Source organism: Lactuca serriola, chromosome 2, assembly GCF_051521515.1.
Source record: "Lactuca serriola cultivar US96UC23 chromosome 2, Lser_US96UC23_V15, whole genome shotgun sequence".
Taxonomy (NCBI): Eukaryota; Viridiplantae; Streptophyta; class Magnoliopsida; order Asterales; family Asteraceae; genus Lactuca; species Lactuca serriola.
This window is the reverse complement of record NC_136409.1, coordinates 196,039,007-196,059,665: the sequence shown is the minus strand read 5'-3', so window position 1 is coordinate 196,059,665 and position 20,659 is coordinate 196,039,007. Positions and strand designations below refer to the sequence as shown.

Genomic DNA, 20,659 nt, shown 5'->3' with positions numbered 1-20,659 from the left:
GAGTTCGATCTTAAAGCTAAGTAAACTCAAAAATCATAGCACTTATGATTCCACTCGTTTGTAGACTTGTCTAGAATCCATGATACGATAAATCATTTGATTGAAATGTAAATGTAGTCATGAAATGCGCCTGCTTAGTCAAGATTCCCCTAATAAATATTCAAGTGCATTACAAAGTTGTACATGTATGAATAATGTCCTTTCGTAGGTTATGTTTTGAAGAGAAGCAAGAATGAATCTCATAAAAGTTACTAATATCAGTAGGAGATGATGTGGGATTTGTTGTAAATGAGTATAGGGAAAATGAATCAGAAGGGTAACCAACTGTTGCGTTTGTTCTCATTTGGTCCCTTTTCTTTTTTTTTTTGTATTCAATATACCATCGAACTTGTTGTTGGTGTTTACCATAGCCCTTTGACCGGCTATCACAGGTCAAAAGCCGGTCAAAAGGGCTATGGTAAACACCGACAACAAGTTCGATGGTATATTGAATACAAAAAAAAGAAAAGGGACCAAATGAGTACAAACGCAAAAGTTAATTACCCTCAAGAGTCATTTTCCCTTCCAAAAAATATGCAGCCCAATGCAATAGTAATTTGTCACCTTCGACCATAGAATTTGATTCGTAATACAAAAAAAAATACAAAAACAAACAAATAACACAAAACAAAAAAACGAACCTCATAAATTGTTTCGTTAAACCATTTGTTGCTATAAAATTAGGGCTGTTTGGGAGTCTTTTCAAAATCACTATTAATTTATTGAATTTTTAAAAATCAATAAGTTAAAAAAGTATTGGACAAATATCAACTTTTTAATCTAATAACTTACTTTTCAAAAAGCCAAAATTTCTAGCTTTTCTAAAAAACCAATAAGTTGATTAAAAACACTCCTCTTTAGTATCCAAAAATTTCAAACTGAGGAAACCAAGAAACAACCCGATCATCATAAATCACAATATCAATAATTTTCCATAGGGTTATTAACATAATAACATATGAAAGTTTCACGTTTAGTTTTAAATTATCATTTAACTTTTTCTTGGATCTTTTAAACCATCAAAGTCAAAATTTCCCTATTTAAAATATCATTTTTCTCAAAATTATGAAGTTTCCTTGTTATATTTCCTATGTGTACATTGGCTTCTAATAGTCAAAGGTTTTCATTGCCACTGTACCAAACTATTGTTGAAAAAAAATTGAGAATGTGTATTAAGTTTCACCCGCGAACCCAAGAAGGTCGTACTTTCGAACCCGACAAAATCTATTATTTTTCCGATCAATTACAGTTGGTGATGAATCACAAAAGGAAAAACAATATGATTTCTTATCTATAGCAAACGACACCGACAGTCAAATTAAAAGAAAGTCAAAGAAAAGTTAATTTTGTTTACCTTAGCCACACTTTGAATGATGAGTTGACTATCAACAAAATAGTAGAAATCAAACATTACATTGGCGTATCAAATCAAGACAAAGAAAATTATTTATGCACAACACCCACATCAAAATATACCTTACTGGTTTTGTGCAGCGCTCTTGTGGTTTTCAGATACCTTTCTTTCAAGAAATGGAGGTGGACAAAAATAGATATGAACATTTAAATAGAGCTTCTAAGAGGGCCCAAATAGTTCAGTTACATAGATATTAAAATAGCTACAAATGGGTTCCCTTCAGGTCGGATCATTGGGCATGGTGCTTTTGGGTCTGTTTACGCATTTCTGGCATCCTTAGGCAAGGTTGTAGAACTTGCTACTCGGTACCTGCTCGACTGACAACCGAGTAGCGATTACTCGAGAGTACTCGGGGAGTACTTGGATTCGTTAATTGATATAGAAATATTTTTAGGAAAATTATATATGTCAAAATCATAAGTTAAAATCATAATTTGATTGAAATATATAATAGAATTAGATACATATGAATACATAAAAACTGAAATACACACAATTGTCTCATTTTGTGAATAATTACTGAAAATTTAAGATATATATGTAGTAATAATCACATGTATGTGTTAAATAATAAATCATTAAGTGTATTATACATATTAATCTTGAAATTTTTGATTTTTTTTCTTTTTTTATGACAATTTTGACCATTTGACCGAGTTGGCCGAGTTTGACTTTGTTGACCGAGTAGGCCCGAGTTAGAGAGATGTTGACCGAGTTTGACCGATTTTTGATCGAGCTTAACTTAATTCGATTTTTTTGCCGAGTTCACATAACTTGCCTCGGTGGAGGGCCGATTCCGAGTACTCGGGCGAGTAGGCCGAGTTTTGCAACATTGTCCTCAGGTAATGCTACAGTTGTGAAAAGATTAAAGCATTTCAATGAAGGGAAGATAATATCGTAATTTGGCTAGCCTCTATTTTGACTTATCTTCATCAAGAATGTGAGCAACAAGTGATTTATAGAGACATTAAAGCTAGCAATATGATGTTGGATGCAAATTTCAATGGACGATTAGAGGATCTAAGGCTAACCACGTTGATGGGCCATTGTAAAAGTCATATTTCAACACTAACAACTATAACAATGGGGTATTTGGCCCCTAAATACCTAGCGATGGTGATGACAATGATGAATCACAAAGGTAATATCCACATGGATTTCATTAACAGTAAACTATAGGAACAAATCATGGACTGAAATACCTAGAGACTTCATCAAATTGACTACCAACACGCCATGTGGCAAGGTTTGATTCCCTTCTTTGAAAGTTGATTTCTTATGTTGATTCAACAAATGACATGTTTAATTAGGTTCGAAGGCTACCCAGAAATCTAAAGAAAGAGTTCGATTAGGTTTTTGCAATGATGTGTGCGTCGAGATGAGATCCAAAATGGAGGTGAGAAAAACAATGGTTTCTAAAAATAGAAGAGGTCGAGAATAAAGATGGTTTGGATGACGATTTATGCATCAAGATGATAATTTGTGCATTTGGAGGTGACGACCTTGAGTTACTGGGTTTTGGAGCACCCATTAAATATGAATGGTAAGATTTATGTGTCATTCCTCAGGTTCACGTGGATATGTCTAGGTGGCTATGGAAACCTTTGACTATTAAAAGTCAATCTACACATCATCACTTCAGTTGGAAACCTGTTAATTTAAAAAAAATGGTATTTTAGATAGGTATATTTCGAGTTTGATAATCTAAAAGGTCTAAAAAAAGGTTAAATGCACTACTAGAAAACATCCATTTAATGACACGCACTGATTTACGATACGCATTTTTTGCGTGTTCTAAAAATAATGTCATTTTTCCAAAATATGAAGGATAGAGGACAAGCATTTGTGCGTGCTCTAAAATTAGCGTTCAACAAAAAAAATATTACAAACATGGAGGGCACCTATCTTAAATGGATGTCATGTAGATGGATGTCGCCTTATAATTTTTTTCGAACGCGTGTCGACCATGTACTAAATTCCACAAAATCAGAGAGACCATTCCATCTAGGGATTTTTTTCAAGAACGTGTTGGTGATTTTAGTGTCACCATGTCATTTTAAATAACCAGAACTAACATGTGAGCTAATGGATTCATAATTTGTACTCTAATATATGTACGGGGTTGTGTGGAGTGCACACATGTATAAGATCGAATTAGAAGCCAGTTCGACGACTAGTTGGGGGTTTGGGGGCAGCGCCCCTTTGGCGGGGTCTAGGGGCAGCGCCCCCTAGAGGGGTCCAAGGGGCAGAGCCCCTGGCTGGTAAAACTAGTGGAAAATTCAATTTCTTGAGGGTGATTATGGTAAAACTAACGAAACTCGTTAGTTTTGGTAACCCTAAATCCTCATTAAATCCGGATTATCATGACTTGCCTCCAAAGCAACTAATGACGGTCCAACCCTAATGAAACCGTAATCTCAGTTAATATATAAAAAATTCTTCCTCTTTAGAAGAGGGTTACGATCTTAAGCTCTTGCTTTTCATCATACTTTCATAGAATCCTCTAGCATATTGGCTTATGATTTTTGTGCTTGGAATCATAAGTGTCCACTTGGGTTATCCTAGGCTAAATTTCTTATAACCCAGACATAGGGTAGAAATATCAGTTCGTAAAGTGATATCACGATCCAAGTTGGTATCCAGATCTCCACCACAAACCCTAAGTTTCCCTACAGAACGAAGGCTCTCGGTGCTCTCTGCCTCTACAACAATCGACAATCTCACCTTACCTTGCCGACAACCTCAGGTCTAGTGATCTCATGCTCGTTTCTCCTTGTCGGCAACCTAAGCCTCATTACATGGATTCATCCCCCCCAACTTTGGAAGAACTAGGGCTTTTCTCTGGACCACATAAAATCCTCTTAAAAATCGGACTAGCACATCCAACAAAACCGATTGCATGTACCTTGCTTCATAGATGTGTCTACTTTTCAGCTTCTAGGGCTCAAATCCATATTTCCCCATTTCAACACTCCATCGTCTGTTTACTTAGCTTACTAAAATCATCAATCTCGTTGATTTTAGTTACAAACACCCTTCAATATGACGTCTTCAATCGATTTGGTAAAGGATACGCTTTCAAATCGATTGAATGAGTTCAATCATTGATGGAGGTTATTCATGTTGTAACATCCCATTTAAATATAATAATTAAATAATAACCCCGGAACCCCGAGAAGTGATTTTTATTGTTATTTCGTATTATTATAGCCCAAAATCGAATAATATTTAGTGGTGTGTTAGTTTAGGGAAGCCAAATCACAAGGTTTGAACCTCCAGGGGTTAAGGTGTAATTTCGGGATTTATTTTGCAAAGGATTTTAGAAGTCAGGGGGCGTTTGGTATCATTTGGACTTAATATGAAAGGTTTTTGAATGGTTGGGGCTAAAAGAGTAAATTATGTACCTAAGGTGAAAAGAATTTGTTATGGAGGGGTCAAATGGTAAATTTGGGATTTATATTGAAATAAAATAAGGAAAAAGGGGGACCATAGTTTCCATTATGGCAAACTTCTAAATGAAGTGGGTATTTAAGGGTCCCGTAACCCTAACCCTAGGGACCATATTTGCAGCCGCCATCTCCTTCCTCATTTCCGGCAGCCGCTTCCACCATTGAAGCCTCCTCAGCCGTTGTTGGCATCGCCGGGTCCGAAAACTGTCATTCCACTTTGCTGCTGCCATCGACGTCATTTCCGACGAGTAGAGAAGTTGAGAAGCGCTGGAGCATCCAGTGCCGTTGCTGATCCAAACTGCCGACGAGGAGACGTCGAGGAAATGTCCCAGTCTCCGCTACCAGCCGTCATCGCTGTTTGTTGCGGCAGAAGAGAGACATTGATGGTGAGACGTCGAGTGTGTGCAGGGGTTGGCCATGGCCGCCGTTAACTGGTTCTGCTGCATGTTATTTCGTTCAACGCCATCCGCTGTCATGGCCGCCGCCGTTGCCAACTTTCTTGTGCTGCTGCCTTCGCTACCCACCTCAGTGGGTGTTGGATGTATTTTCTGCGCAAGGGATGTGTGTTTGTGTACTGTGATGGGATGAGGCCGCTAGAGTGTCTTTTGGCCGGAGATCCAAAGAAACCACTACCGACACCACTATAGGGTGGTGGCTACCACCATGTTCGGCCACCAGCCGCCATAAGGTGGCTATGTGTGTGTTATTTATGAGTGTGTGTAGCTTAGTATGTGTTCAGGTATCGTGTTGTAATATTGTAATCGATCAGAATAGTAAGAAAACTCTAAACCACCACCGTAAGGTGGTGGCTGCTGCCTCTTGCCGCCACTAACCGCTGTGTTGGGTGGCGGTGTGCCTCGTTTGCGTTTTGACTCGTTTGGGGATGCTTGGACAAAATGGGCCCAATGAAACCCTAATGGGCTCAATGAAGCCCTAACTGACCTAAAAGCCCAACCATTTGATTAATGAGTTGGTATTTGGGTTGGAAACCCTAATTAGGGTTTGGAAAACCCTAATGGCATAAAACCCTAATTTTGGGAAATTATCGGGACCCACACTTGAATTAATTACTAAACTGAAAATGTTAATTAATAATCATTGGCAAATTGACCTAAGGCAATATTGGACTTAATGGGTTAAGTAGGAATACTTAACCCTAATTGTCATTTCGTGTGAAAACCCTAATTTCACTTAGGCCTTGAGTTGGGCCTTCCTATTGGGCTTTGGTGATTGGACTATTGATGGTCTTTCCAAGAATAAGTAAATGGACTAAAATAATTAGATGGGCCTTAGGATAAGGCTCATGTGAAGGACTTGGGCCCAATTTGTAAAAAATTGGGCCATAGATGGGCCATAACTAGGCCTTTATGATTATGTGATATTGGGCCGTGGGAATACCTTGGACTAGAATAATTGAACGAGCCTTAAGGAAAGACCATGTAGAGGTTTGGTCCCAATTTAGAAAATTGGGCCACATGTTGGGCTTTGGCCCATTACTTGACTTTTGGGTCTTGGAGTGTGAGATGGACCTTGGGCTTGGAACCCAATTATTAATTGGGTATTGTTTGATGTTGACAGTTCGGGAATCTGTCAACTAGCAGCTGGAGTTTTATCTGCAGGACTTCAGCAGTGCCAGGTGAGTTATCCTCACTATACTCAAGGGTCTAAGGCACCAAGGCCGGCCCTTTGAATTGTTATTTAGTTATGTTATGCTAGTATGATCTGTTAGATCGGTATCCTAGAGGGTAGGATGATATTATGTGATATGCGGTATGACCTGTTAGTTCGGTATCCTAGAGGGTAGGATAATATTATGTGGTATGTGGTATGATCCATTGGATCAGTTGTTGTCTATAGACTACTATGTGATTATCTGTTATATGTGCACATGTTTGTTTGGCGGTTGAGGCTTATCTGCTTTGTTGGAAAGCCAATAGACCTGGGCATTCCAACCTGTTGGTTGTGGGTCGTGAGTATTCCATCCCGAGGATGATTGGACTCATGGTATGTGGGCATTCCAACATGTTGGTTGTGGGCCTAGGGTATTCCATCCCGAGGATGATTAGACCCATAGTATGTTGGCATTCCAACCAGATGGTTGAGGGCCTGGGGTATTCCAACCCGATGGTTGACTGGACCCATAGTATGTTGTTTATGGTTATATGTGTATTATTGTGGGTATGAGTATTTTGGGGGAACTCACTAAGCTTTCAGGCTTACAGTTTCAGTTTATTGTTTCAGGTACATCAGGGGATCGCGGCAAGGCGAAAGCATGATCGTACAGCTCCTCATGTTTAGTTTATGTTTCTGGGAAAACTCTGATATTATACATTTTGAAAACAAAAAGATGTAATGATTTTTAATGGGTTGAAATGTTTTTAAAAGTTCAAATTTGATATTATTTTTATGGGTGTTACACATGTCGTCCACATGTAAGCAATCACTTTCTATCTAAATGGTTTTCTTTTTTACTTCCTAATAAAAAGTTTATATATGATCTAAGTAGTAAAGTTGCATCTTATTATCATCATGAAGCAAAGCCCACCTCTAAAAACAACATAATCTATCACGTTCCATCAAATTCTTCTAAGGAAAACGAGAATAATCTCATGTTACTATCATTAACTTAAAGTGTTTATAGATTTAATATAAGTTAGTTCCAGAATTGGAAATCAGTCACACTCTGTATAGTGTATAGTTTACAAGCCAAATAAAACAAGCAATGAAGAATAGGGTATTTGCTTTCAGATGTATATTGCTAGTATCTACTTTTATTGCTTTATATTGCTAGTATTTTTTTTATTCACCATTGTCTGACATGTGTCCTTTCCTCTTGTAACAAGGAAAATGCAGGTATTTGTTTTCAGTTTTAGATGCAATTAACTCTACAAAACCTAAAGAGGAGATTGAAGATGCTTGATCATCAAAACATGGAAAAAATTTCTTGCCCCTGTGGAAGCTTATTGCAAGCCGATTCAATGATAAAGGTTTCTTTTTCCTTCTATTATATGCCATTTTATCTTTTTCATTTATTTGAAAGTACAATGTTTAATAAGAAAGGAGAATTTACATTTTATGTTTGTTTGTTGAATATAGCATTAACTGTTAAAGAAATGATCATTTTTTTATAACTGAAACAATGTATGCAATTTTTTTCTCAGGACGGGGGTGGTAAAGTTAAATACACAAATGATGATATTGATGAAATCTGCGCAGAATGGTCAGCTTATCGATGATTTTATGTATCCAGAAATAATATTTTTGTTAGCAATGAAATGTTAGGTAGCGCATCATCTTCTGACATGTGGTGTATGATGTTTTTTTGTTAATTGTGTAAAGTGCTAGGTATCATCATCTTTTGAGATGTAGTGTAATATAATGTTTTTGATACTTAGTTTGACATTTAGATGAAATTGAATGTTAGGTATGTACATTTGTTTCTTTATTATGCCTAAAATGCACATTGCGAATGCGTATCGTAAATGGTTACTAAGTTTATGACACAAAAAAGCATGTCATCTTCATTTATGACACATGATTTAATGATATGTATCGCGTGTCGTAAGGTTACAACATGCAAATGTGTGTCGTCTTCTTTATGACATGGCCTTCTTTGACACACATTGCGTGTCGTAAGAGAGCGCCATAAGGTTACGACACACAAATGTGTGTCATCTTCCTTTATGACAGGGCCTTCCTTGACAGACATTTGCGTGTCATCTGTGGCTTTTATGACATGCAATGCGTGTCATTAAAGGGTGTTTTTGTTATAGTGATGGTCATTCAAACCAAACACGAAACTTTCATGTGTTATTATGTCAATAACTCTTTTCCAAATCCATGATAGTAACACAAGCAAAAAGTCTAGAGAACTAAAGGAAAGTTGCCCATCCACTTTCTGGACATAAAGTCTATTTCTATGTAGAGTATTTCTCCGTGTCACAATAAAAAGACGAGACCGTTTTATTTTTAATAGTTTAGCTTTGAGAATCAATTGGCTAACGATCTTGACCCAACCCATATATCATTCCAAAAATATGTTCAAGTCCGATTACCAATTCTTTTGAAGGCGTACCCACTTGCCAAGTGTCTAAAATCACCATATTACCATGGATACTTTTATCAAACTCAACCATAAGGATCTAGCTTCCTTAAAAAAATATTATCTTCAATTTACCAAAATACCCCGATTAGTAGCAATAAATTGCTAACCTCAAAACCACCAACCTCTTTAGGTGCAATCACCCTCTCACACTAAACCTAATTCAACCTGTTGTGTTTTACAAAGAGAAATAAATAATATGACAGAACATCATAACCATAAGAAATTTTGAGCATAACGAATTATCCATGGCCTTACATTACCCCATTTATTAAAAAAACATAGGCCAAAGACCATTATCCAAGGAACATTACCAAACACATTGTTTAAAAGAGGAGATCATATAGAGTTTGTGAACGAAAACATACAAGAAAAACAGAAAGATCAACATAAAAAACTGATACCTGTGTTTGATACACTTTTCTTAAAACAAATGCAATCCGCACCGAGATTTCGTTCCCCATGGTACAACATGATGACGTTTCTTCAAAACCACCGTACTCAATAAGGTCCGAATTTTACCTTGGTACGATAGCAAGAATAAGTTTCACAACATTATAGAAGAAGAAGATATTGTGGATTTGTCTTTTTCATCTTTTTGTTAAGTGTCGAAAATGCTATATTTATAAATTGATATTGTAAAGGAGAATTAAATCGGTATTCAACACGATCATAACAGACAAACACATTATATATACAATTAAATCACATAAACCTTATGAATAATATACTTTTTATTCTTAAAGTTTTGCCACAAAATTTTCAACGTTTTGCCACTTTTGGCCCCTCCTTAACTTTTTCAAAGTTTTGCCATAAAGTTTCAACACTTTGTTATTTTTGGTCCATCCTCAACTTTTTATCATATTAGTTTGTGGAGTTGACAATTTTGGTCCCCCAGCTTCAATATTCTCTATTGCTAGCCATAAAGGTTTCAAGAGTTTGCCACTTTTGGTCCCTAACATTTACTAAATGTGATACCTTAAGTTTTTGCCACATTAGTTTGTGGATTTGACTTTTGGTCTCCCGACCTTCGATATTCTATTAAACGACCCCATTTTCCTCAAAACATTATATACACACAAAATAGAAAACAACAAACGAGAAAAAAAAATCAAAACATGTAAACATGAAAAAAAAATCGAACCGCCGTGAAGCACGGATCACCTTCTAGTTATACATAAAGTTTGTAACCAACAAAACTCATTAAACACAAATATTATAAGTGGCATCAATGTCTAAAGTTGTTTTAAATAAGGTTTTAAAACCCAATGGTCCGAGTCATATCATGGGCTATCATCATATTATTTTCTTTTTAAATCATCTTCTTTTTACGTAAAATATATGGATTTTTTCAACACTCATTAAAACTTTAAAAACATGCTTAGATTCCATTAATACAAATGATCGTTTCATATGATTTTCACATAAACATATAATACAAATAAGTTTTTTAGAACTGCTATTCCCCACACTCATTTTATAATTTTTTTTTCTTTTTCCTGTTAAACCATGTTTGTTTTCTTTTAATTACAGTTAAACTTGTATCAAGATTTTGATTTCCCCTTTTTAAGCTACTATATGACACTTAAATGAACTAAAAATTCAAAAAAGAAATAACTTGTGACATTAGGCCCAATGTAGCCTACGCAAAGCCTGCCATCCTTATCAAACTAATTTGCCGAACTTACCTTGGGACAACCGGACAATTCCAAGTTTTTGAGCCTATTGGCCAAAAGCGGGCCGGACGAGTTTTTGTCCACATCATTTGTCATGTAGCCTAGTGAGTAGTTAAGTATAGCTATTCAGTTTATGAAGTTTGTTAGGCCCATATTTTTTGTTTACAAGTTTTTAGAAGATCCAGTATCACAAGTATGGCCCAAAATGTTGACCCGGAAAGAAAACACCCCGATCAGATCAGATCTCTTCGACACGTGGATGTCTGTAAACGGTGTGATCACGGAAACCGTCATAGAGCACCGCACTACACAATTTCCTAAAATAAAGAGGTTTTCTTTCTCGTCAAATTCCCCTCTTTTTCGTTTTTTCTCTTACCTTATTTCACTGTTATTCCGAACCGGCTTTCGATTTCCAGGACAAGGTGCGTTCATCTTGATCTCGTTTCTCCGTGATTCTTTTGGTTAATTGAAATGTGCTCAAAATGTATCAGTCGTTAATTTCAAAGTTATTAATAATCCATCTATGAATCTGATGGTTTTTGTTGGTTGATTTCGATATAGTTATTTGACGATGATCTGCTTTTCACCTGTATCATCTCTCGTTGTTTGTCAATGAATTCATTTATTGTTTCTTATTTTTATTGCTTGATTCGGTGGACGATTATCAGGAGAATTCTAGTCAATCTCGTTTAGATTTTCATTGTTTTTTGGTGTTGAAATTTGAATAGTGGTTTCTTGTTGGAAAAGTTAAGTTTTTGGAGCTATTATCATCATCTTCTCCTACTATACTTACCACGTATTGGTATGCACGTTCCAGAACGTCATATAATGGAGAATTTGAATAAATCCCAATTCTTAAGTCAGTAGACTCACAATTCCACACAGTATTTTAATAACATAATAAGGAATAAATTGCTTGTAATGCATTCCCTAATCCCTAATTCACTAACATGTATTAGATATATCCACTATCAATCTTTGATTCAGATGCTTTATATTAGATTAAGATCCTTACATTCCGCAACACACTTCTGATACCTCATATCTCCATCTAGGTCAAACACAAGCCACCATGGTTAAAGCCTACTCCCAAGAACACACATACAAGCACCCATGGGAGCGAGTGACATCAGCATCATGGCGCAAGTTTGCTGACCCAGAAAACAAACGCATCTTATCTCACATCCTAGAAGTCGATACATTAAACCACAACCTTGATTCCAAATCAGGGAAGCTCTACACAACACGAGCCATCACCATTCATGCTCCTGGGCCATGGTTTCTTCGCAAGATTGTTGGTCAAGATATCTGCCATTGTGTTGAATCAACTGTTGTTGATGCTAAAACTCGATCAATGCAGCTTGCTACCAAGAACATTAGTTTGCAGAAATATGTGGAAGTGGAGGAGAAGATTAGGTATGATCCACACCCTGAGAATCCAAATGAGTGGACAATTTGCAGGCAGGAAACAAGCATTAGGATAAAACCGTTGTCCACTCTGGCATCAATGGCGGAGAAGATAGAACAGAAATGTGTTGACAAGTTTCAGCAGAATAGTGCTAAGGGTAGGGAGGTGATGGAGAGGATGTGTAAGTATCTGGAAGCTGAATCATCTTCCAGGGGTATTTCTGTCTGATTGTTACTGTAGGGTGTTTTTATTTTTGTGAGACATTTTTGAGGTGTCTGTTGTTTTGAAATAGGAGGAAAATATTAGTAGGAAATATAGCAAGTAATAAATGGACTGTGGTCTTCTAATTATGAGGCACAAAGAGAGAGCTTCCAAAGTTAATTTCTAGTTATTTATGTGTTTTTTTCGACATAAATGTATAAAACAATCTGCAATAGGGGTTTGAAATTGCAGATTTCAGCAATGTGGTTTGGCGATCTTACATAAATCTTAAGGGTGGTGGCCTGAGTTTTTACTATTTCAGCAAGGGTAAAATAGTATTTTATATGGGTTTAAGGGTGGTGGCCTGAGTTTTTAACAAACGTTATAAGACATAAATCTTTAATTTAACCTACATGATATAACATGGAGATTTATAATGTATTCATTCATTTGAGATATCATTAAAAAATATTCTGAAAGATGAAGAGAAGTATATATATATATATATATATATATATATATATATATATATATATATATATATATATATATATATATATATATATATATATATATATATATATATATATTGGGTATAATAAGTAAAATCGAAAAATGGAATGCATCAAAACTATTTAAATGCATCTATAGAGTCTATGTACCAAATATTGTTCCCCAACATTAGAAAGTCCTTAATTGATGTGCTCCTGGGAAATGTCTAAAATAATTATTGTACTCTATATGTTTATAAAAAATATTTGAGAAAACAATTTAAAATACTCCATATTTATGTATCAATTTTAAATAGTTTTTCGTTAGTTTTTAGGATATGTTTGGAATTACTTAGTTAACGTGTGTAATAGTTTATTGTGGTTTGGTGTATGGCTAATGGCTGTATGCTAATAAGTAAGCATTTTATTAATGTTTACTTGCCGACTTATAAGCGGTATACAGTTAATAAACATTTATTGATGTTAGGATTGAATAAAAAAATATTTACCGATTTAAGTAATCAGTTTTTGATAATCATTTCATTCTAATAACTTATTTCTTTCTAACTACTTATTTGAAAACATTTAATATTTATTTAAAAGTGTTAATTTTATATTGAGGCCAATTTATGCTTTCAACTTCAAAAAATCATATTGATCCTAACCTTTTTTTTTGGGATTTCTTATTTAAAACAGCTTATACTTATTAATAAAAGTGCTTATTAAATCATAAGCTATCAAAACAAAATTCTTAACTTATCCAGTATGAAAATGGAATAAACTGATAAATTATTTTTAATGTTTGGTAAATTTTTACTTATAACTGCAAAATTATCAAAAAAGACATTCTTATATATTATCCGTATATTAGATTTTTAAGTGTAACAATTTAATTTTATCGTTAATAAACTTATAATCATATTTTTAGACAACAATAATATCAATAGCAATAAAAAAAATTTATAAGACTAATAGTGATATGTAGTATAATATATCTTATTATAAAGCAAAAAAAAAGAATTTATAATTCCATTAACAACTTCCATACCATTAACAACTACAATACATATGATTTTTTTAAAGTTTGAAATAAGGGTAAAAACGTAAATCGGCTTTCTATAAGTAATAAAGAATTTTAAATAAGTTAGAAGCTCTTGATTGATCAAAAACAATTTATTTAAGTTAATAAACAATTTTTATTTTAGTCCATCCAAACATTTGAAAGTGTATTAATGGTATCAAACCTTAATAAACTAATACCCATTTTAAATAAGCAATCCAAACAAAACCATAATAAGCTAATAAACATTTTAAATAAACAATCCAAACAATCCAAATAAGTATACCAATTTACTTTTATCATATATTTTTTGGTTATTTAAATATATAAATAGAATTTTTTTTTAAGGATTATAGCATAGTTTATCAATTTATTCTATTTTATATAAGCTAATCTATATATTGTTTTTAAATATTGTTTTGTTAACATTTAAATTTATAAACATTTATCAAAAAAACAAAACATTTTTCAAATAAGTAAATGTATTTTAGTCCTATCAAAAGATGTCGTTTTGGTCTTCAATGGATGCATTACCAACGTTTAAAATGTTACCTTTAACATGCAACTCCCATATATGCACAAGCCTGAATTGACAAAACGCAAACACTATTTTCTGATTTTCTCTAGCATCCTTCAGATTGGCATTCATCGCTCTGTATCAAATTAAACAACTGTGAAAATGGGGTCTACTGGTCCTCTCAGATTGACATTCATCGCTCTCTTAGTTTTTCTCATCTCCTCAACTGTTGTCTTTGCTCGAGAATTCGAGTTGTCAATGGTGCCAGCGCCGACTCCTGCTCCACTCCGATGGATGTTGGGTCTGCAGCTACAGCAACGATTTTCATGGTTTTTGTCTCTGCTACTTTCCTGCTCAATGGTATGATCTTCGATTAGTGAAGGGGGAGAGTGATGATTATGTAATGTTAACCCCAGTTCAATCTTTTCCATTTCTCCTAATTTTTGGTTAGGGTATATATATATATATATATATATATATATATATATATATATATATATATATATATTGTAGCTTGACATATTAGTTGGGTTGATGCATGGATGAAGCGGTTGATATATATACTCATTCTTAATTCATATAAAATATGAAATATCCGCAAATTTTGGAAAATGAATGAAGTAGATATTTGCCAAAGATCTTGAGATCTTGAGATTTAAGTGGTTCTTTAAACCAAAAATGAATGAGAAAGGTGAAATTGACAAACATAAATCACACTTATTAAGATGTCAAACTAAAGGGGTATTCCCAAAAAAAAAAATCTTGTAATATACAATAAAAAAAAAACCCGCAATTTCATTAGACATAAAGTTCAACTTCCATAACAAAGTTACGTTTTAAAGTTTATATTTTCGCTTGAAAGCGCGAGTAATTACATTTTCAGTTTTAACATTCTCAAGTGCTACCTTTGCAACACTACAAATCAAAGTATCATTAATAAAATTATCGCCTATTTTATTACGAAAATCGGTCTTCAAAAACTTCATTGCAGAAAATCACCGTTCAATGGTTGCGGTTGCAACGAGCAAAACCAGAGTTAGTTTTAATAATCTATAAACCAAAGGAAAAGAGATGTGTTTTTCAGTTTCCACCAACAAACGAGAGGTACGTAATTCTTTCAAGTTGAAAAATTTCTCATCATGGAGCAAAAGCTGATAATAGATATCAAGTTGCCCATTAAGATGTACCCTTTCTGAATCGACAAAATCATGTTTTTGTATATATCACATAGCTTCAACAACTTTGTTTTTATCAAAACTAGAAAATGAGTCACAAAGACTCAAAGCTGCCATGTTCTCCATTAATTCCGTGCTAACTTCACTAAGTCAATTCCCAAATTCTTGAATTTGCATATCCAAAATTGTGTTAAAAATCACAACTTCAAAATGATGTTGATCAGTCATATTGGCCATACACTTTCGTGAGACAACATAATATTACAACATGTCCACAATTCCATTTCCAAATACTAGGTTTTTCACAAAAGCACATATCTTATTCCAAATTAGTGGAAACTCATATTTTCTAAAAACTAGCAATGTTTTCTTTGTCCCTTTTACTAACGAAGTTGTTTCCAAAATATCTTGATTTTTTTAAAGATGTTTTGACATGGTGTTCGTGAGGCCTAGAATTTCCAACATCAAGTGTAAAACAAACACGAAATCAAGTGTCTTGAAATATGACAAAATACCTTTTGTTTGATTACGGTTATATAAAGTAGACCCCTCCTTCTTGACATATTTAAGAACCGCAACAACTTCTGCAAAAACAAATTCAACACTTACAATTGTTATATAATGTGAACCCTATCTAGTATCTCCAGCTTAAACAAGAGGAATCTCTTGATTCAACCCTCTTCATGTTTCAGTTTCATCAATATCAATACCAATACCAATACCAATTTCGAATTCAACTCTCTTTTTGCATCTCTCGTATCATATCTTTTCTCTTACAAGACCCACAAACGATAGTAACAACCAAAGTTATTTGTTCAAAGAATTCTTCAACATCCTCAAGTTATTTGCCTAAACTCATAACCCGAGATCCAAGGACCTACCCTTGCTTTTCACCCAAATCTTCTGATCCAACGCGACACCTCACTAAACCTGGATACAAAGATTTCGTCAACCGCCACTAAGACTACCAGTCTCACACCTGGTCCAGCCACCAAGTTCCCAAAAACCCGAAAGACAAGAACATTCTAACCCAACAACCTTCGATTTCCCCATTGATGTCATTACACCTTTCGCCTGGAACTCACGACTCGACCCACAAACCAAAAGATTATCCACTTTCCTCACAGTCTCCCAGAATACAGTCCCTACACGAATACACTCACTATTCCCTAACGCGGGTTCCCACCAAAAGCCCACTCGAAAATGCCACTCACAATCTTCTTGAAGACCCTTCTCTATAAATGATGAGAATCCAATAACGAATCTACCCCCAGTTCCAGACTAGAGACACTACCAGAAACATGCGAAAAATGATCCTCAACACACTGATCGCGAACCTCACTCAAAACCAAACCGTATGGTCCACCAAACCGTAATACACTCGACCCTTGACATGCCATTACCAACCACTGGCTTGATGACCAAAGATGTTCGGACCCAAAAATTCCCGTGATCCCACAAACTCTTATCGGCTCAGGCGTACCCCCACTTGGGCAACCACTCGAGACTATCATAAAGGACTTTATGACTTGCAACCTCCCGACCAATCCTCGACTTGGAATAAAAAATCTTGACAACAAATTGCGAACAAACGGAAGTAGTATGCATACTTCCGATAAATACTTTCTGATACTCCCCATAACCCTTACTGCTCCTATTATCTAACCAACCGATTGGGAAATTTTCCCGAATTCTCTTTTTCGCCATTCCTGAAAGTACCACCTTGATCGAGACTGAACAGATTCCACGAATATGCATCTCGCTCCCAAAGGTTTCTCGAATGTTACCAAAACCTGAGCCTACTGAAAACCAAGATTTCACACTCACGAAGTGGGTAATCATACCTGAGTCCAAGGGGACTTAAAGCATACTGAACTTGATGATAGGCTGACACATCCCTTGGACTTTACCCACCACTCTTTGAATCCTTCGGATAACCCTTGATGAATGAGAACTCAACGACCCAAAGGTCGAGGACGCCTGGCACTTTCTCCAGAGAATTAGCACCCACTCAGAACTGAACATATCCGCTTATGGAACCGATTTACCAATCATCATTTGCTTGGAACTAGTCTGGGAATAGTAATCTAACATGAACCGACAAATCCCTAAACAACTGATACTCACTTGAGAATCCCGGTTCTCCCCCACTTAGGGTTCTAACTACCACCCACTGGTTTGAAGCCCACTCATAACTCAACTGAATCAACCAAGCATGATCATTCCTGGCCATGGAACGAATAACATACGCAGAATGATCCCTACGGAATGAATCAATCGAATCCCAAGAGAAACTTGAATTTCGGCTGAAGACCTCCGAAATCCCCACTTATAACCGCTTACAAGCATAGACAACTACCAATTTACGACCCAAACATACCTTCCTTGCTTGCAATCCGAGTGACAATTCGACACTTGGCCTTCCCATTTCCCGAGAATATGGGCCCGTGCTTGCATCATAAGATACTCATGCCACTTTGATCCACCAGCACACACCGGCGCTGACGTACCGTCGCCAATCACTACGAACAACAGACCCCGAGCTGAAAATACAACCTGACCCTGGAGGTTACAAGCCTACTCACTCCTTAGAACTCAGACAACTGGAAGGGCATAACCCTTGCCCTAGAAAACGACGTTCCAATCCATCAATCAACCATTCTACTTCCAACTGCAAAACTCAAGCTGATCATAATCATCACTTCCTTCCTGAGCCCCGTGACTCACATTCCCGGCTTCGAGCAAAACCCCTGAGGCCTCAAACCAAAACTTACTAGGTCTACACCAACAACTTGAATCCATAATGCCACTGGGCTCACAACAGATACCAAGCCCATCCCCATGACTGAGCAGCCACAACCAAAAGATTGGCAAGAACAGAACCACTACCGTGAACCATGGTATCCAACCATGCTACCTTGCCTGACCAGCCCTTAGAAATCCCTGGCAATAAATTCCCCTGACACTTCTAGTGACCTAACAACTCATAAAGCTTCACAACACATAGACCAGACAAAACAGGAAACTAACCCATAATTTATTGCTTATCCATACTCAACAATCTTCCAAGACAAAATAAATATTGATCACAGACGATTTGACCATAATATTATTACAGAATGGGGGGTTTCCAATTACATACCAGAGACTTCTTGCGGCTCGACTTTGACCTCCTGAGGAACGATGACCGCTGGAATTTGAATTCCTTCCGTCCTCAACACAGGACCGTTGGACCTGAAATAACCTGGCTGTGATAGTGAAAGCATATCTGATCCTTCTTGCAATCTTGTTGCACATTCCCTATGTCCTCGCACTTGTAGCACCTGAATTTGTGACAAGCAAATCCGTGGGTTCCCCCACACTTGCCACACACCTCCTGACCCTCCTGACTTCCAGTACCCAGGTCAGCTACCTCCAACCCTTCGTGCTCTGCTGAAAAGTCCCTCCACCTCTTTCCTAGCTGTGACCCCACTACCGGCACTCCCCCAGTAGTCATTCCAGTAGCAACATCTCTCACAGATTGCAACGCTGCTACTTGCTCCTCGAACTTGGCGATCACCCTCACGGTGACCCGGTCCACGACACCGAACAATTATTCTTGCAAAATCTAAGAATCCTCCACGGAAATCATCTCCCGTATCTGATCAACGGACAATACCATCCTATCCTGGCCACTCGCTCCCGATCCTGATCCGGATCCCACCTCAAATCCTTTCGCCATCACCATACTGAACATATACCAGGAAGATATCAGATAATCTGCATAAACGACGGGGAGCCTATTCCCAAACAAACCCTAGGGGTTTTAACTTCCTTGTTACACGTATGGGTCCTGTGCTTTCAGTAGTACGGGCCTATACTACCTTCCACACCTACCCATATTTGTCTCAAGTATCATCACAACGCCCTAACAATATATATACAAACATAGTGAGCGCTCAATCCTCACTCCTAGAGGAATGATAATTATCTCATACTGGCCTACTGACCTCGTACAACCCACCCATCCACCAACTGCCCCACGACCCTCCAATGGTGCCCGTTAACTATTGCATGAATACAATCACATATCACACGGCTTAAACAATCTTAGACTAAAAGATTTAATCCCACAACGGTTGGACTCAGTCAAGAGCTTTGTAGCAGGACCAAATCCCTTACCCTAAGAGCATTTAACCCATGTAGCATGTGACTTGGAGTATTCACCCAATAGTTAATTCACACACGAAAGAGTCATACAACAATCAATGTGGTACTCTACATAAGATAATGCATCAATGATAAGGCAATTCTATCATGCAATTCCTGAATATCCCTAGCCTAGTACTAGCATGTTGTTCTAACATATCACAATATCAAATAACTACATGGTATTTTGGGGTCTACTTACTGGCTCTGGATGATCGTACACTATGCATCCTCCTTTACTTATTTTGAAAACCATTTAAAATCATTTTGAAAATCTTTCCTTGAATTGACACTGGATTCACACGAGTGTTCCTCCAATTCACTCAAACCAAGGCTCTAATACCAACTTCTAACATCCATAAAAATTCATGAAAATTTGCACTTTTCAAAATAATTTAAAACCATTAATTATTATAGAACTTGTTTTCAAAATAGTATAATATCATAGTATCCCAGAAACAAGTCATAAACATGAGGAGTTGTACGATCATGCCTTTGCCTTCCCGCGATCATCTGATGTACCTGAAATCAAAACTGAAACTGTAAGCACAAAGCTTAGCGAGTTCCCCCAAAATACCGATACATAACAACAATACACAAAATAACAGCATGTAATGGGTCCACAACTCTACATACTGGATTATCCCTCCCTTTGTCCCACAGTGTGAGTCTGACTTGCCTTCCGGGCCTACAGCTCACATCAGGCTTGCCTCCCTGCAGTCCTAGGACTGAAACATAACTGATCTTCCCTCAGTACGAGTCTGGCACACTACTTGGTCCTTAGCTCATATCTGGTATGCTAATGAGTCCTCAGTATGAGTCTGGTATGCCTTCCCGGCCCTCAGCTCATTGCTGGCATACTCTAGGGTTTGTTGGTCACCATACGAAGCAGTGCAACCTCAACCCTACCCACACAACGTGTCTACATATATAACTAAA

At 36.5% G+C, this 20,659-nt stretch overlaps 1 protein-coding gene across 1 annotated transcript; it reads left to right on the top strand.

Moving 5' to 3' along the window:
- Positions 1-11,036: 11,036 nt before the first annotated feature.
- On the top strand, positions 11,037-12,449 carry LOC145087974 (MSF1-like family protein). The gene is made up of 2 exons (XM_079026139.1): positions 11,037-11,102; positions 11,736-12,449. Exon 2 carries the CDS (start codon positions 11,753-11,755, stop codon positions 12,314-12,316), a length of 564 nt encoding a protein of 187 aa, XP_078882265.1. The 5' UTR covers positions 11,037-11,102; positions 11,736-11,752; the 3' UTR covers positions 12,317-12,449.
- Positions 12,450-20,659: the final 8,210 nt, after the last annotated feature.

Coding starts and splice junctions, on each gene's coding strand:
- LOC145087974 (XM_079026139.1), top strand. CDS start 11,753: ATGGTTAAAGCCTACTCCCAAGAACACACATACAAGCACCCATGGGAG.